Source organism: Oreochromis aureus, linkage group 9 (genome assembly GCF_013358895.1).
Source record: "Oreochromis aureus strain Israel breed Guangdong linkage group 9, ZZ_aureus, whole genome shotgun sequence".
In the NCBI taxonomy this organism is placed as follows: Eukaryota; Metazoa; Chordata; class Actinopteri; order Cichliformes; family Cichlidae; genus Oreochromis; species Oreochromis aureus.
In genome coordinates, this window is record NC_052950.1 from 40,170,243 (window position 1) to 40,189,122 (window position 18,880).

The window sequence follows — 18,880 nt, forward strand, 5'->3', positions numbered from 1 at the left end:
CGCCTTTAACAGATTCGATAAAATAAACTTCACTTTGTGTCGTATTTGTTGTCTGTTTGAGTCCTAGCTGATTTTCTGACGAGACTCACTATGACTGCTTCGTGTGAACATCTGGAGCTCCTGCAGATGTTAGAAAACAGATGCAGCAGACAGATGGAGGAGGTGATGGGAGGCAGCCGCCCACAGCCGGGCGTGCTCGCACACGCTCTGATGTGCGTTCTTGAAGCCGATGTTTTCAAGGTTTAGCAAAGTAAAAAATACACTGGGGGTGAAGCAGAGTGCAGGTTGGAGTTTCAGGGGACAGAGGAGGGGCGCTGTGAGATTTGCAGGCCTACAACTGGGTGGTGTTTCTGGTGTAAGGTTTGCAGGTTGGTAATGGGTCATGTGACCAGCTGATGATTCAGAGATCTGTTCGATTTATCAGAGGAGCAGCTAAAATACCTGAACCACAGGCAGCAGGAACGGGTGGAGGGATGGGTGGAGGGTGGGCTGATAGCAGACAGATATATATGGAGCTCTTTAGTGGTTTCAACAGTAAAGTGATGATGGTGCAGAAGACACTCCAGCTAATCACTTAAAGGAGCTCAGTGTGTCTGTGTATGTGTGTGTGTGCAACAGTGATTAACACACTGTTGCACACACACACATACACTCTGTGTGTGCTGCTCTGATGCATCTTCCTGTGGGTGGGGCTCCATGTCTCAGGTCAGACAGTGTGTGTGGGCGGGGCCGAGCATCCCTGCTATAAGATGGCATACTTCCACGACGTGTCGAGCCGCGTTGCCTTCAGCGAGGCGCGTCAGGCCTGCGAGATGGACGGAGGAGCGCTGCTCAGCATTGAGAGCTCGACGGAGCAGCGAGACATCGAGCACCTGCTGCAGGTGAGACCCACACCTGGTTCTCTCTGGCCCCTCCCCTCCTTTTTCTGTGACCCTTCCTCCTTGTTTTTTTTTTCCAGGAGCTGCGTTCAGGTGCGGTGGGTGGGGCAGGAGGGGGCGGGGGCATAGCTGACGGGGACTTCTGGATCGGCCTGACTCGGGTGGAGGGAGCGGATCAGACTCACTCGGAGCTCAGCAACGCCTTCACTTCCTGTCCACAGCTCTACCAGTGGACTGACGGCAGCGTGGCCTCCTTCAGGTGAGCGTGATGTCAGAACTGCGTCAGGTGACCCCCGGCATATTTTACTAAAGGGCGTGGGGCTTAACCAACTGTGCTGATGATGCAGGAACTGGTACTTCGACGAACCGTCCTGTGGAGGCGAGGCCTGCGTTGTCATGTACCATCAGCCAACTGCGCCTTCTGGTCTGGGCGGGGCTTATCTCTACCAATGGAACGACGACCGCTGCAACATGAAACACAACTTCATCTGCAAATACGACCCAGGTACCATCAGCCAGTCAGCTTCACTCATAGATAAGCAGCCCAGGTGCTGTCAGCCAATCAGCTTCACTCACTCAGGTTCTTTCAGAGAGCCATCTGGTGAAAGAACATGGTGACACACCTGGTGGGCAGGATACAGGTAAGGAGCAAGGTCCATATAAGATCAGAGAGGCAGGTGGAGCCGTAGGTGGGACTCACCTGCAGCTCTGTATTAAGGCACAGGTGTGTTCTTGTGTCCTCAGCAGTGACTGCAGGTGGAGGCGTGGCCACACAGCCTGCAGACAACGAAGACGTTCCACCTCAGGTCACCATGGCCGGAGCTTCAGGTAAGAACACCTGCGACCTTTGACCTGATCTGGGCTCGTGACCTGATGCTCAGGTGGTCTGGTGTGTCTCTGCAGGTATGCTGCTGCTGTACGTTGTCATCCCCACCATCCCCCTGCTGCTGCTCATCCTGGTGGCTTCTGCCACCTGCTGTTTTCAGATGCTCAGCAGAAGGTAAGACATGCAGAGTGGCTATGAATCCCATCATGCTCCTCTGCTGCCGCAGCTGCAGCATTTCCTGTGTGATTGTAACGAGTCAACTGGTTAACGAGCTGATTTACAGCAGGCGGAGGTGTTAACTCTGAGGGGACATTTGGTGGGGATATTCAGACCTGATGCTTTTAGGCAAGAGTCAGGTTTGGTCATCAGATGCAGTATGGGTCCTCACAGTGATAGAAAGACCAGCATGTGTGTGTGTGTGTGTTGCTGGCATCAGTTCAGGAGTCTACAGCAGCAGAAAATCTGCTGACTTGCGTATTTTCGCTGTTTCTGTTCCCACTTTCCTCCACGGCCCAGCCGGGTCAGCTGACCTCACCACTCACTCCTTAAAGCTGTCGAATCAGAAGCAGTGAGGCAGCGCTGGCTGACTCCAGACCTGCCACAGCTTCAGCTGAACCAAAGCAGCTGTTTGCCAAAGGGAACTCCTGCAGCTCAGGGATGGAGCTCAGTGTTGGAGCCTGATGGAGTCAGAGGTCAAAGGCAGCTGATTAGGTGTGATAAATATTGCGCCTCTAATGTAGATCTGTAAATGCTGCGAAGCTCATGACAACCAGAGTCTGCCCCTCGGCAGGCTTCCAGATATTTTCTAATCAGAGAGTGGGCTTAAAGGGGGAGGAGCTAAAGCAGCTTGTTTCAGACAGAGGGTCAGACAAAGAAGGATTATTCTGAACATTTCCGACTTTTTCCCTGCAGCAGGCTGAGCAGAGCTCCCTCTTCAGGTGATACTGTGTGGCATTTTATTCTTTGCCCCAGATCGAGATGACACCTGAAGCCCGGCTTTTACTCAGAGCACGTAAAGGGACGGCTGTGTGTTACAACCAAACGGAGGTCAGCCTGTCTGAGGGCAGCTTTTAATGAATATGATGGAAACAAACACACAGAACATGAAGAAGCAGAGTATTCTGAAATAAGGTTTTAGTCCTTTTTTTGTTCCAGAGGAGGAAAGTATGGTGTGAAGTGACACGGGATATGTGTAATGTATTACATATTACTTGTTACCTTCATAAAAAAAATTGCAGTTCTTAATTACGTGTCTGATAAAGTAATTCATTATAATACTCGTGACATTACTTTGTCATTACTCTGAAAAATTACCTGAAACTGTCTCATAATTACAGTTGACAACATAAACCTGAGGCTACAGCCCCACACACCAACACATCCCATAATGAGGACACACATGTGATCTTCCACCTTTGCTCTTATGTATGAACACAAAGCAAAGATGAAAACCAGCACAAAGAGACTTTAAAGCAGTCGTCATGGTGATTACACTGTAGGAACATGAACAGGTAGAAAAACAGCCTGACTGCTCGTCAGCTTGTTACCTGTTGAAGTTCAGGCTCTGGCTGCTGGACTGGGTTCTGCATACACTCAGCTTTAACATCAGTCTGGGTTCTTGGCTAGCTTAGCGTTATCACATGCTAGCTGTGTCCAAATTCAGAGGCTGCATCCTCCTGAGGACCCGGCCTTCGCGGTCTACGTGCGCCGAGTCCACCGAAGGCCGGGTAAGCCAGAAGTGAACGGCTGTGAAATAGGACGGTCTAGCCTTCAGATTTGCGTCACTGCTGTCTCGGTGGAGTTTAATAAACTCGGCTGTCTGCTCCTTGCTATCTAAAATATAACAGGACACTGGAGTAAACTCTCCACCATATCACACTTCTGTTTAATCAGTTTTCTGTTTGATGTTGATTCAGCTGTGTGAAAACTATAACTTTGATCTCAGCCAAACTGATTTACTCAGGAACAAAACTGAGCAGATATTTGAAGTTTACACAGCTACATTCTCACCTTTAAATATGTTTAAAGTTTATTTTGTGACCCAGAAAGAGTAATAAGGGTAATATTAAAATTAGTAGCATTGTTGTAAACTGGAATTGGCTGAATTCTGGGATATGGTGGGCCATGAAGGACACACCTGACCCATCCTTCAAATCTGGAGAAAAGGAGGATGCATTTGGAGGAGTCTTCAAATCTGGACATCCTTTGTCGGGTCGCTGTGACATAATCGGCCTACAAATGCGGCCTCAGGAGGATGCACCCCATGAATTTGGACACCCCTGCTGTCTGGCTAGCTTAGCGTTAGCTCATGCTGTCTGTGCAGATGTGACATTACTGCGATACTGAAAAATGCAATATTACTATTGTTACACCCAACACCGGTCACTGATCAGAGTAACTGATCAGTCCCTGATGGTGGTTGCTGCATGTGTTGGTCAGACTGGACAGACTGAACCTAGGCTCCTCTTTGCTTTCCAGTTTGAGACAGTTAATCTGTGACTTTCACTCAACTCTTTACATCACAGTGGCCGTTCTAGTGACGATGTCATCATATCTCTCTCTCCACCCAGTGATTCCCGAACCAAGACGCCCGGCGACCAATCAAATCTGTGGATTTCCAGGTCACCCAAAGCTGACAGCATGGAGGTCTGACATCACAGCACAGTGTCAGCAGGGCAGAGGGAGGACATCACTCTACGGTCAAACCAATCAATGATCTTCATCGCAGGGCGTTTATGGACAGGCGGCGATGTCATCACAGAGACTTCTTCTTCTGTACTTCTTATTCCAGTTTCCTTTCTCTCGTTTTATCAACCGTCCCTTTGCTCTTCTTCAATCCTCCCCCACTTCCTCCTCGTTTCTTTTTTGCTCCCCTCTTCTTTGTCCTCCTTGATTCCTCCTTTCCTTCCCTCCCTCCCTGCTCCTCCTGCTGTTACTGTTAGCCAGATGCTCCACATTTAATTAAAGTAAATTGGGTGAAGTTAATGAAGGAGGGGAGCTCTGAGCAGCTGAGAGTAAATCAAGTGTCCCTCGGGGGGGGTGGAGTCACAGCAGGGGTGCGTCTGATTTCACAGAGAGCTGATGAAGCAGCTGCTCCACAGAGACGGTGGGTGTTAACAAAACAGTTAATAAGTGCGGAGAGTTAGATGGTTTTAAAAGTTTTCAGGACAATAAAAAGGGGGTGGAGCTTAAAGCAGAATGATTCCCTCTGAGGATCGCTTCCTCAGATCACTGATTGGTTGTTCAGACTTCAGATGTGTGGGATCAAAAACTGAAAATACTCATGTTTGTAAAATGCTCTCTTCCTGAATATGAGCTCACCTGGATCAGTGTCAGGCTCCACCCACTGAACACCACATTAACCATGAATGCAGCAGAGAATGCAGCCGCTGACCGATGGTTCGACCAATCACGTCATCCTCTGGCAGTTTTTATGGTCATGATTGGGCAAGTGGCACTCCCAGGTGTAACGACTGCTGAGTTTAAGGAGGGCCACCTAAAACTCCGCCTCAAGCCAAAACACACCTGACCTGTGGATCAGAAACACAGCTGTCAATCAGTGTGACGGTGCTGCTGAGGACGATGTGATTGGCTGATCGACAGCTTCAGTTTAAAACACGGACACTCATCAGAGCCCTGCAGGAATTTCTATGGCTATAGTGGTTTGGGGGCGGAGCCTGAGGCGGATCGTTTTCACCCTGATACCAGATTGGCTGATGTGTTTGGATATCATCCCTTCTGTGCTTCCGTTTAATGAGGCCTCCGATGCTGCAGCTCCTTCACCTCGTGACGTGAACACAAGCTGAACATGTGCAGAAACCAGACGAGTCTCATGTTTGTGCTAATGCTCAGAACACGTCACAGGTCTGTGTCTGAAGGAGCCTCTGTGCCCCCACACACTCACACACACACACACACACACACACACACACACACATCCCTGTGTTTTCATTGTAATGTCGGTGATTTCAGTTGAATTGGCAACCGTGGCTCAGGGGGTTGGGAAGGGCACCTGTAACCGGAAGGTCGCCGGTTCGATTCCCGGCCTCTCTGTCCTGGTCGTTGTGTCCTTGGGCAAGACACTTTACCCTACCGCCTACTGGTGTTGGCCAGAGGGGCCGATGGCGCAATATGGCAGCCTCGCTTCTGTCAGTCTGCCCCAGGGCAGCTGTGGCTACAACCGTAGCTTGCCTCCACCAGTGTGTGAATGTGAGCGTGAATGAATAATGTCATTGTAAAGCACTTTGGGTGCCTTGAAAAGCGCTATATAAATCCAATGCATTATTATTATTATTATTATGATCCACATGTTCCTGTAAACAATGTTTGTGTTACGCTGTGGCGGCAACTGATTCTGTTGTGAGATAATTTAGCTTTAGCAGGACGTGATTCAGGGCGTGAGCTGCTGAGAACGTGCTGATAACCTGACCCTGGGACAGGTGAGACCAGCTGAATGACCTCAGTCTCCGAGCCAGGTGACTTCTCGAACCTGCTGCTGTGTAACACTAACTGTCTGCAATGTGCCCGTAGCTGTGCATCTAACTTTAAACCAGGGCTGTCCAGCTTCAGGGCAGCTGTCCTACAGGTTTTAGATGTGTCAGCTGATTCAAATGGCTAAATGACCTCCTCAATATGTCCTGAAGTTCTCCAGAGGCCTGGTAATGAACTTATCATTTGATTCAGGTGTGTTCACCCAGGGTGAGATCTAAAACCTGCAGGACACCAGACTGTGAGGCCTGGAGTTCCCCACCCTCTAGAACCTTTATTTCTGTGATATAACAACTGACACAGCCTCCTCGGTCAGCTGGAGTCGATGCTTCCTGATGTGAGGGTTTCTGCATGTTCTGATTGGTCGGAGAATAAAGTGTCCAGCTGAGTCCATTTTAGCTGAATGTGCTGACGCTCAGCGGTCACTGAGGCTGGATGGATGGCGCCCGCTGCAAGACACAGCTGAGCTGTGAACCAATCACTGAGCTGTAAAACTGTCTGAGATTATGTGAATAAATTTGTACCTGCAGATGATCAGTGGTGATGTTTGACTGGTTTGTGTGCAGCACAGCTGTTTACTCACAGCTGGACTGAGCAGGTTTCTATTTACACGAGACAAAACTGTGCGAAAGTCTTGAGCCACCCCTTATCCCTTTATACAGGTCTTCTTTGGACATTGGCTCCTTTTTCACTCATGTCCATTCCTTGTACCTGACATTGTCACATGTATCTGAACTCAATCATTCAAGCATTAAAAGGCTCCCAACGCGAGGGATGAGTGTTGTGTCTGCACACCCGAGCAAAGAGCCAGGTGTAAGGTGTTTTTGTCGACTCTTTGCTCCCAGCAGTCACACAAACATTTCTTTAGCTGACCCTTTAAACTGCCAAAGATAACACAGTTACACTCCTCCTTCACACCGATTGGTCACCTTTAACATGAACTAAATCATGTGACTGAACCTTGAGAAACCACAGAAGCAGTGATGTAACCATCTTTAATTAAACCAAGACACAGACAAATAAAGTTTGATTCAAACTCCTTCTACCATAATCTCAGCTGATCTGTGACCAGCCCGCCAGCCAATCAGCTGCCTCTGCTTGTCTTTGAACATCATGTGACCCTCAGAGCTCCGTCTGTTCGTCAAACCCTGCAGAGCTGCTCGGGTGCAGCAGAACTCCGTGACTGCTGTCAGGTGGCATCCAGCTGCTGTGCGGTGTCCACGTCATCCTCAGATAGCTCTGCTGCACAGTCCACCACCGTCTCCTCCTGTTTGTACGTCAGAGCCGCGTCGTCATCAAAAAGAATGGGCGGGGCTTCCTCGTCTGGCAGCGTCCTGACACCGTGCATGCGCTTCCTGTGCTGCTGCAGGTTGCCGTGGCGGTTGAAGCAGGCCGAGCAGAGGTCGCAGGCAAACGGGCGCTCCCCGGTGTGGATGATGACGTGCCTGGCGAGCTGCGAGCGACACTTCTTGTCCTTGCCGCAGATGTGGCAGACGAAACTCTGCGGCAGGCGTGCCCCGTTGGCATGGACGACCTCTCGGTGCCTCTTCAGGTGGCTGAGGCGGCGGAAGCGGCGGCTGCAGAAGTCGCAGGTGAACGGCCGGGCGTCGCTGTGGATGGTGGAGTGGCTCGCCAGCAGCGACCGAAACTTGAACACCTTGCTGCAGACAGGGCACGGGAACGCCTTCTCAGAGGTGGCGGTGCTCCTCCTGTGGCCAGCGCCGGCGTCGCCTGCCCTGACCCGCAGGTGCACGCGGACTTGGTGTTGTTTGAGGCAGGCGGCACGCTGGAAGCTGCGCAGGCAGACGCCACAGCGGTGAGGCTTGTCACCCGTGTGGATGCGGGCGTGAGCAGTGAGCAGCGCCTCCGATTTGAGCCGTTTCCCACACACGCCGCAGGCGAACGGGGCGTCTGATGGGCTGTCTTCTCCGTTGACTTGGTTGCTGTGGACCAGGACCTTGTGGCGTTTGAGCTGGTACTGGCGAGCGAACTTGCGGCCGCAGATGTCGCAGAGGTGCGGCCGCTCACCCGTGTGCGTCTGGAAGTGGACGGCGAGCTGCGACCTACACTTAAACTCTTTGCCGCAGAAGTCGCAGAGCAGCGAACTCGGCCGCGGGGGCTCGGCGGCACCGTCCACGTGCACGACCTTCTTGTGGTGCTCCAGGTCATTGGCCCTCATGTAGGCCTTGGGGCAGAGGTCGCAGCTGTGCGGCTTCACCCCCGAGTGGATGACCTCGTGCGTCTTGAGCCGCGAGCGGCAGCTGAACGTCTTGCCGCAGACGGCGCACAGCCACGCCTGAACCTGCCGCTGTTTCTCCCGCTTGGCGACGCCGTCTGGGTGCAGCCGATTCAGGTGGTGCTGCAGGTTGTCGCGGCGATTGAAGCGCAGCTCGCACAGGTGGCAGGCGAACGGCTTCTTCCCCGTGTGGATGAAGGAGTGGCGAGCCAGACTCGACTTGTTCTTCATCACTTTGCCGCATACATCGCACACGGTGCTTTCGAGCTCCAGCTTCACAGCGGCCACATCCTGGGAGCCCGGCCGCACGGCTCCGGGAGCCGAGGGTGGCGGCTGGAGCGCAACACCTGCAGGGTCACGAGAGTAAAGCGTTAAACCAAGGATAACCTCAGATTAATCCTGATTTACACAAGAGTAAAAAACAACCTCACGACGAGTTAAAGTTGAGTTAATCCAGAGTTAAACCAGTCTAAATAAAAAGCTTAATATTTTTAAGCTACAAATATTAAATGTCAGTAAAATCTGACTCACCTCCTTCAGACGGAGTCCAGGTGGGGTCGGCTGTGTCGTCCTCCTCCACTGTCATGACCTCGGCCTCCTCCTGTTGGTCAGTGTCAGATGACTCGTGGCGGTGGCAGCGGCGACTCTGTTTGTCAGTGTTGAAGCTTTGAGGTACCGACCGCCTCCTCTGGGTCCTGGACTTGGCTGAGGTGGGTTCGTCGGAGAGTTTGGGGGCTGGGCGGATGATTCTGGTTCTGGTCCTGTTGGTGGTGCAATGCTGCAGCAGAGCGCCCCCGTCTGGTCCGTCAGGTCGGACGGCGATGCACTGAAGCAGCATCGCAGATGAGCCTGCACACAAAGACCGGCGTCAGAGGGGGACGAGGACCAGGACTCAGAATCTGAGTCTGTGATGCAAACTGACCGACAGAATCATCACTGACGGGTTAATCCCGGTTTTATTTGTGTAATACACAGACTACAAACACGACTATCACCACTGTACAATATTTAATTTACCTGCAATAGTCCACACTGGAAACAGAAACACTGTTTATTTTTCTAATATTTTATTAGGGGTGGGACTTTAACGCGTTAATTGTGATTAATTAATTTAAAAAACAAATTAACTAATTTAATCGCACTTTGCATTCCAAGCAAACCAACTACTGTCAGTGCATGATTTCCTTTTATACCAATTACAGTGATGCACAAATCAAAGCTACAAAGAATCCAAAGAAAGCACATTGCCAGGACTGATCAGACGCAAATTTCATTTCCAAAGACTACCCGATGGAAGCTTTGATAAAAGTGAGGTTTTGTGCAAACTGTGCAAAAAAGAGTTTGGATCCCACCGAAGCACTTCAACCTCACGGTACCATCTAAATGCAAAACATGTTTCAGTGAGCACAGAAACTGTGGGAGCTGACCAAACTTGATGAAATGACTGGCTTCAGGACCAAAATTAGTTTGTCCAATGTTGACTTACTATCTCACTATCTCCCAAAATTGATTGCTCTGGACTGTAGACCACTATCAGTGGTAGAAGATAGGGGGTGCTACAGTTTGTGTCAGGTGATCCAACTTTCCAACTGCCTGAAAGACTATTTCAAGTAAAATTCAGCTTTTTGACACTGAAAAGCAAAATTAGATGCATTACAGACAGCCCTGCTAACTACACCAGGAGCAACAGAAAGAGACACTCATGCAGGATGTTTCCACACGGTGGAGTTCAAGAGGCTGTTTTTGGTGCTTTAGACAAACAAAAGCACAAGCTAGTCATTTTAACTCCATCAGAGCTGGTAAACCACCAAAAGCTGGCCACTGTACTTGAGTCATGCAGGTAAATAAAACTATTTTTTTTTACTTATTGTTACTGTTTCTTCAAAAAGCTCTGTAGTTGACAGTCATTGTGGAGATTAAGAATCACTTTCTTGAACTGTCTACTACAGGTTTGTGACTGAGCTTCAGCATTTCAGGAGGACACTGCTAATAAAGTTACACAAGTACACAGTGAATTCGTGTTTATTTTTATATTTACAAAATACCACAGTTTATGTCTTGTTCGTATCATTTTATTTTGTTGTATTCATTCGGGACACCTCAAAGGCCGGTCCGTGAAAATAATGTCTGACATTAAACCGTCCGTGGAGCAAAAAAAAAAAAGCTGTGGACCACTGATTTAGAGTGTCTTGCAAGGGGAGAGTGAGAAGAGGTTTGGACCAGACCTGCTGCAGGAACAGTGTAACGATGCCACTACAAAGGAGCCAGCAAAATACTATTTTGAAAATGTACTCAAAGTAACACTTTAGTTTAAGTCTTCCAATTTTATCCAGGAATATTATTTTGGTTTCTCTGTTTTGAATTGAAATGCAGTTTAAATGCTTTTCCCCATAAATTAAAAGAGCTTGAGTTTACAATATTCATGTGCATGTCTATTATTTGATTCTGTCGCACACTAAAATCCTTTAAAATTAAAAAACATTTGTGACATTCTATTCTATCCATTTGAAATAAACCTGACGTCTAAAGCTGGTTCAATCATTAGAACAGATCTATCAGCACTGATGCAACGATCAAAGCTGACCAATTAAAAATTCCACCTTAAAAGTAGCCCATGAGGTAAAGATGGAAATAAGTCCAGGAGCTTCTCGTGACGGAGACGCTCCATCACCATCATCACCACCGCTTAGACGTCTGAGAGACCGTCAGCGGCTCACAGATACTCAACCAATGGGTGAGGAGGAGCCCAAACAGCCACTGCTAACAGGGTGAGCAGCACGGCGTACAAGCTCTCCGACCTCAGCTCCACCCGGGGTCGTAGGAAGCCCGCATTAACCTGCAGATGTGCACCTTTTCCAGGTCAGTGAGAAACAGACCTCAGTAGTGCATCAAACACCTTTAAACAACAAACCGCCAAAATCCATCAGAGAAGCTTCGCTGACCAGCAAAAACCCGAGACTCTCAGCGACCTGCACAAAGTGCAAACATGACAAACCAGCTCCGGCCCCCACACCAGCAAGCAGGAAGCACCGCCCAACTGGACCCGTCGCTATGACGACAACAGTTGACAACCAACGGGCTTCAGAACAAAAGATGGCAGCAGGTGAAAAGTTCAGGTGAACCTCAGAAAGAACCGGAACATTATTTTATTTAACGAGCAACAAAAATACAGTATAGACAGAACAAAGTGAGGTCATGATCAGCTGACTCTGATTTGATTTGATTTTTAGGGAAAGCTCTGAACCGTTTCCAGCTCCTTCACAGATCATGGTTTTGTTATTATGGTACATTTATTTTAACATTTTTTAAATGTCATATTTTATTTATAAAATGTTAATAATGTGGGACTGTTAGATAGAAAAGCACAGAAGTGTTTGTATGAACGACGCGGTGCTTTGAGTGAGAGCAGAGATCGCTGTAGAAGAACCAGTCTGTTTACCGTTTATATAACACTAATGTTCCATTTAAGTTTATCATTATTATTAGTCAAAGGAGTTTGCAAAGAAAAGCGTCTGGACTTCTTTAAGTTGCTTGAAGACGTTTCACCTCTCATCCGAGAAGCTTCTTCAGTTCTAAGGTCAAATGGCCGAGAGTCCCAGATTTAAACCCAGTGGGAGTGTCCCCCCAAGGAGGGACAAAGGACCCCCGGGTGATCCTCTAATCACATGCGCCAAGGTGTGAAAGCGGGTGTAGGACCTAATCAGCCAGGGTTTCAGGTGAGCTCATTGTGAAACCTGGCCCCACCTTGTCATGTGAATTCCTGAGGTCAGATGGCCCAGGATGTGAGTGGGCGTTAAGGCGTCTGGGGAGGGAACTCAAAACTGGATTATAGATGGCAGACAGTTGGTGTCGTAAACCTCCGCCTCTGTTCAAAGATGGTCGCTCACAGTGGACATAAATGGCCTCTTTCACTCCTCTTTCAAACCATCTGTCCTCTCTGTCCAAAATGTGAACATTGGCATCCTTGAAAGAGTGACCTTTATCCTTAAGATGCAGATGGACTGCTGAGTCTTGTCCTGTGGAGGTGGCTCTTCTATGTTGTGCCATGCGCTTGTGAAGTGGCTGTTTGGTCCCGCCAATGTAGAGGTCTGGGCATTCCTCGCTGCACTGTACAGCATACACCACGTTGTTAAGTCTGTGTTTTGGAGTTTTGTCTTTCGGGTGAACCAGTTTCTGTCTGAGTGTGTTGCTGGGTCTGAAGTACACTGGGATGTCATGCTTGGAGAAAACTCTCCTGAGTTTCTCTGATACACCGGCTACATAGGGGATGACAACGTTGTTGCGTCTGTCTTTCTTATCCTCCCTCGCTGGTGTCTGATCTTCTTTTCTGTGCCTCTTTGCTGACTTTATGAACGCCCAGTTCGGATAACCGCATGTTTTCAGTGCTTCCTTTACATGTGTGTGTTCCTTCTTTTTCCCTTCAGGCTTAGAGGGAACATGTTCTGCCCGGTGGTGTAGGGGGATACTCCCACTGGGTTTAAATCTGGGACTCTCGGCCATTTGACCTTAGAACTGAAGAAGCTTCTCGGATGAGAGGTGAAACGTCTTCAAGCAACTTAAAGAAGTCCAGACGCTTTTCTTTGCAAACTCCTTTGACTACGATGACCTGGATGACTGAGAACCTTCACAGATATCATTATTATTACATTTCACTATTACTTTATTTATTATAGTTGTACTACTTGCTTTAAATTTACATATTAAATAAAGTTTAAAACTAACATTTAAATAAAATCTTTTTTTTCATTAAGTTCTTCCAAAGTTTCCTCCCTCCACCTGCAGGGCTGCGCTCTCACCTGAGTGTCTCCAGCTCAGCTGCTGACTCAGCAGGTCTACCTGGACGGCGGCGTCCCTCCTCTCTGCCGCCTCGCTCTGACAGCCCACCTCCTTTCTGTCCTCCTCGGGGCTCTCCCACTGGCAGCCCACCTCCTTCCTTCTCTCCTCTCCTGCAGATCCCAGCAGGAAGAGCTGCTTTCCTTCTGCGGGAGGCTCCATCTCCCACAGCGCCCCCTGCTGGTCCGAACAAACCACCGTCAGTTTATTTCCGCTGGTACCCGGACAGGAAGTAGTCACAGTGACTCCGCCCACTCAGACTGAAGCGCGAAGAGTGACTCAGATGGATAATCAACGATTTCCAATCGATAAGAATTCACCGCTTAAATGTTTGAAGCTGCATCACGTGACCACGAATTCACTCTGAAGGCTTTAAAGAGCGTATGGAGTTAGACTGCTCTCAGCCACCGTACCCACGCTAAAACAGCGCAAACTGCGCTTCATTACACAGCCACGCCCCGTCCGAGGATCAGTAACTTGACCATTAACAGGCACCGACAACCTCATCAATAATGTGATCAATAACTTGTTGTTTATCTATGATCGGAGAGCCGTTAGCTCCATGCTAACAGCAGCTAGCAGAGGCTAACGGCCCTTTGACCGGCAGAAGGAGCCACGGAGCGCCTTCAGGTACCTGAGAGCGGCGGAGTCCGGGGGGAGAGCTGTGAGCGGAGAACAGCTTCAGTATGAATCCGAAAACTCGGAAAAACAACGAAACACAGCGGAACGGCAGGCCGCACACACTCTGCTGCTGCTCTTCTTCTGCTGCTCTGTAGCTTCCTCTGCAGCAGCTCAGTGCTGCCCCCAACTCAGCGGCCACAGCGGGAACTCTTCTTCTTCTCCTTTATATTGTTTATAGGCGGTTGGCAAACAGCAAAATGGTGCATTACCGCTACCAACTGGTGTGAAGTGAGCACCGAAATGACACAACCCTCCCCCCAACAAATTATTCAAATCCTCACAAACAAATGAGTCTGACTTAAAAACAAAAATATGGCCTGATAACTTTCACTTCTAGAGTGCTTGTGAAATAAATCAACCAAGTCCAGGTTCACTTTCATATCGCCAAGCTTTCTGATCAGTTGTCTTCTTTCAGCATCATATTTCTGACAATGCATTAAAACTTGCTGTGTTGTTTCTTCTTCTCTATTGCAGTCACACCTTCCTGTATGGCGTTTTCCTATTAAAAACAACATGCTATTCAAACCAGTGTACCCAAATCTGAGACGAGATATAACCGTCTCCTCTCCCCTGTTCCTTCCTCTGCTTCTCATTTCGCCTGTTTTCCTTTGGATTTTTCACCCTTTACTCTCTTCCTCCCATTGCTTTTGCCACCTTTCTTTCATTTTATGCTGTATTCTACTCTTGATCTCTGTCCTACTGATATCCATATCCACCAGCAGCCTCTTTGTAGCTTCCTTTGCCATTCTGTCTGCCATTCAATTTCCCTTCACTCCATGATGCGCTGGTACCATGGAGTGTCCCACCATGTTCTACAGGAGCACCATAGAGAGCGTTCTGACCAGCTGCATCCCCGTGTGGTTTGGAAAACTGCAAAGTCAGCAACCTCAGCCAGCTACATCGGATCGTCAAAGCAGCTGCCAAGATCAGCAGAACATCTCTCCCTCTGCTACAGTATGGAGGACCACAAGAGCCACGCGCATCGAAATAAAAATCTCTGTGCTTTAATAATGAATTGTAGAATAAATTCTGCAATTGTAAATTCATTTTTGAATTCCAATTTAATAAACTGCATTTCAAAATCCTTTTTCCAATTGCATTTCAAAATCCTTTTTCCAATTGCACTTTAATAAACTGCATTTTAAAATCCTTTTTTCAGTTGCACTTTAATAAACTTCAGTTCAAAATCCTTTTTCCACTTGCAATTTAATAAACTGCAGTTCAAAATCCTTTTTCCACCTGCAATTTAATAAACTGCAGTTCAAAATCCTTTTTCCACTTGCAATTTAATAAACTGCAGTTCAAAATCCTTTTTCCACTTGCAATTTAATAAACTGCAGTTCAAAATCCTTTTTCCACTTGCAATTTAATAAACTGCAGGTCAAAATCCTTTTTCCACCTGCAATTTAATAAACTGCAGTTCAAAATCCTTTTTCCACTTGCAATTTAATAAACTGCAGTTCAAAATCCTTTTTCCACTTGCAATTTAATAAACTGCAGTTCAAAATCCTTTTTCCCTTTCCTGTTCGCTCCGGGATTAGCTGCTGGATTAGCTCCTGGATTAGCTGCTGGATTAGCTCTTCGATTAACAACTTGCTGGAGGCTATTCAAATTAGCCACACCGTGGGATGTAAGGAGCTCTCTGATTGGTTGGTCAGACACAGGCTGTCTGCCAGGCTGGATTTTTCTAGCTCATAGCTTCTCCCTGCTACGAAGGCGTGTGTGCTTGTACAAAGGCCGTTCAGCGTCGGGATTTACACTCGGCTCGACACGGATATGTGAAGAATGAAGGGACCCTGCAGCGAGACGGAGAGCCAACCTCTGACTGAGTGCCTGTCTACACAGTCTGACCACCTGTTGAAGGTAAGGTGCTAACGTGGCTAACGCTAGCATCACCGCCACGTAGCCCCGTTATTTTAAGATCATCTTAGCTAATGAAAGTTTTACGTCGCAGCTGCGACGAGCTCGCTACGTGTTTTGTAAGCTGCTGTGCTCTTCACAAATAAAGCTGGAAGCAGCTCAGACTGTTAGAACCAGCACTGAGCCCTGTTACATTTTTACAGTGTTAGAGCAATGGCTGCAACCTACAGCCTTTAAACTAGCGATTACAATGCTGACAGTAAACTCGTCAGTCCAGATGTTACCACATTACTCTATGGTACTTGGAGTTAAAACAACTGAGACAGGTTGATTAAAATAACAGCTGTCAGTTCTCTCATTCCTTATATCAAGACTGGAGATCACACTACTGATTTCAGTTCATTTAATATGTGAGTGCACAGATTCATTCTCACCTGGACATAAATGATGATCAAAGGTTGTATATATGATGAATTCATCAAATCCCAGCCTCTAACACAGTGCGCTGAATCTTAGCTTTGAATGTCCAGTATATTCTAATCAGTGCAATTTAAGCATTCACTGAACCTATAGTATCTACACCTATGTGGCAAATGTGTGGTAAAGATACAGATAATGAAATTTAATTATTAATACAATATACATCATGAAAAATGAAAGCTGAAATTGATTCAGTTTAGTACTTTTCTCTGTATGCTCTGTGATTATAAAGGCCTTAAATTCTGTGATATATACTGTAAATGATTTTCACAGAGGTCTTAAAGTACTTAAATCACTGCTGATAGTCTGGTTGTTTACATTTTCACATGTTTTTGTGTCTGTAGGGCTGTTTGATGACGATTTGGACTCCTCTGGGAGATGAGGACACACCCACATCTGTTCCATACTGCAGCCATTGATGGTGTTACAGCTCTGAGTCAGCTTTGGGCCATCAGATGCACACACTGGAAAACCAGCACCTGGACTTCATGCAGGAGAGACTGCCTCAGTGATGGACTCTGCATCCTCTAATCTCTTTCTTCTTTAACACACAATTAAAATCACTCCAAAAGAGTGTAAACTTACTGAGGAAGTCTCTAACTTGTACACATTTGTACATTTACTTGTTTTATGAGTTATTTTTAAGAAGAGTAAAGTTATTCACATAAAGTTGTTATTCTTCTGTATTTATTCTTTTGTATCATGTACCACAGTCATACTGAACTTTACAGACCTGGTGAATTGGAGAAAACAAAGATCACACACACACACACACACACACATATTTTATATATATTTATCACTCATCCAGGTGACTTCTCCAGTGTCACGGGTGACTGATGAATGTATCTCCCACTGGAAACCACTGTGTCCAGTTAAAGTCAATCGACTTTTTTAAGGAGAGTTGTTAGATGCTGTGCTCATGAGGACAATGGGTTTTAACTTGCAGCACAACACAAAGCTGCCATACTGGATCAACGATCAAAACACTTAATTGAGCAGAATTAAGTCAAAATGTAATATCCTCATATGATGACACATCACACATGATCCAGCATTGTTCTAAGAATGCAAACTTTCTTATTGGAAGTTTCCACAGCTGCCAGAAAGGGACAGATTTCTGTCTGGTCTTAATGAGTGGTCGTTGCTCTCTTGTTTTCTCTGGAATTGCTGCACAGAGGATGTAACACCCATGATAAGCACTGAGGTTTGTGTCCTTGTCAGAAATCAGCAATACTCAGCTTCCAGGTAAGGAAGAGTGGAACCAGAAGATATTCAAATGCATCTCTCCACAGCTGCTGATGAATTCTACAAAAACAAAGTTTGTTAAAACATTTGCAGGTGAATCACCACTGATTTATCAGTGACATCCATTTACTCAAAAAATACTGACAAGTGGATAACTAGAATATATATATATATATATATATATATATATATATACACACACACACACACACACATACATACATATATATATATATATATATACAGTTAAGCCCATAATTATTCATACCCCTGACAAATTTTGACTTAAAGTTACTTTTGTTCAACCAGCAAGTTCTTTTTGACCAGAAATGACACAGGTGTCTCCCAAAAGATAATAAGACGCTGTACAAGAGGCATCATTGTGGAAAAAAATATTTCTCAGGTTTTATTTATATTTTAGCAAAAAGTATCATGTCCAGAATTATTCATACCCTTCTCAATAATCAATAGAAATGCCTTTATTGGCTATTACAGCAATCAAACGCTTCCTATAATTGCAGACCAGCTTTTTGCGTGTCTCCACAGGCATTTTGCCCATTCATCTTTAGCAATGAGCTCCAAATCTTTCAGGTTGGAGGGTCTTCTTGCCATCACCCTGATCTTTAGCTCCCTCCACAGATTCTCAATTGGATTCAAGTCAGGACTCTGGCTAGGCCACTGCAAAACGTTAATGTTGGTGTCTGCTAACCATTTCTTCACCACTTTTGCTGTATGTTTTGGGTCATTGTCATGCTGAAATGTCCACTGGTTCCCAAGGCCAAGTTTTTCTGCAGACCGCCTGATGTTGTTGTTGAGAATCTTCATGTATTGCTCTTTTTCATGGTGCTGTTTACTGTGATTAGGTTCCCTGGTCCATTGGCTGAAAAACACCCCCAAAGCATTAGGTTCCCACCACCATGTTTGACAGTGGGGATGGTGTTCTGTGGGTTGAAGGCTTCTCCTTTTTATGCCAAATGAAGGCAACATCATTGTGACCAAATAATTCAATTTTGTTTCATCTGACCATAACACTGAAGACCAGAAATCTTCTTCTTTGTCCAGATGAGCATTTGCAAAGGCCAAATGAGCTTTTGCATGCCTTATGCCTGGAGAAGTGGCGTTTTCCTTGGTCTGCATCCGTGGAACCCAGCAGTGTGCAGTGTCCGTTGGACTGTCTGCCTTGAGACATTGCCACCAGCAGAGCCCAGATTCACCAGAATGGCCTTGGTGGTGATCCTTGGATTCTTTTTCACCTCTCTCACTATCCTCCTGGCCAGCACAGGTGTCACTTTTGGCTTCCGACAACGTCCTCTGAGATTTCCCACAGTGCGGAACATCTTGTATTTTTAA

The 18,880-nt window shown here is 46.9% G+C and overlaps 2 protein-coding genes across 3 annotated transcripts; one reads left to right on the top strand and one right to left on the bottom strand.

Moving 5' to 3' along the window:
* The first annotated feature begins 671 nt into the window (after positions 1-671).
* Positions 672-5,544, top strand: chodl (chondrolectin). Its single transcript, XM_039617654.1, has 7 exons — positions 672-881; positions 959-1,137; positions 1,226-1,383; positions 1,469-1,519; positions 1,623-1,706; positions 1,782-1,878; positions 4,275-5,544. The coding sequence occupies exons 1-7, from the start codon at positions 750-752 to the stop codon at positions 4,354-4,356; spliced, it is 783 nt and encodes a 260-aa protein (XP_039473588.1). The 5' UTR covers positions 672-749; the 3' UTR covers positions 4,357-5,544.
* Positions 5,545-7,173: 1,629 nt separating this feature from the next.
* LOC116332604 (endothelial zinc finger protein induced by tumor necrosis factor alpha-like) lies at positions 7,174-14,521 on the bottom strand. 2 transcript variants are annotated; one of them, XM_031755615.2, is made up of 4 exons: positions 13,896-14,521; positions 13,225-13,438; positions 8,960-9,277; positions 7,174-8,775 (listed from the first exon to the last, which is right to left on the bottom strand). In XM_031755615.2, exons 2-4 carry the CDS (start codon positions 13,421-13,423, stop codon positions 7,382-7,384), a joined length of 1,911 nt encoding a protein of 636 aa, XP_031611475.1. In that variant the 5' UTR covers positions 13,424-13,438; positions 13,896-14,521; the 3' UTR covers positions 7,174-7,381. The 2 variants fall into 2 exon arrangements, with proteins under 2 accessions (XP_031611475.1, XP_039473683.1); XM_039617749.1 differs by having other exon boundaries at positions 13,225-13,441.
* Positions 14,522-18,880: the final 4,359 nt, after the last annotated feature.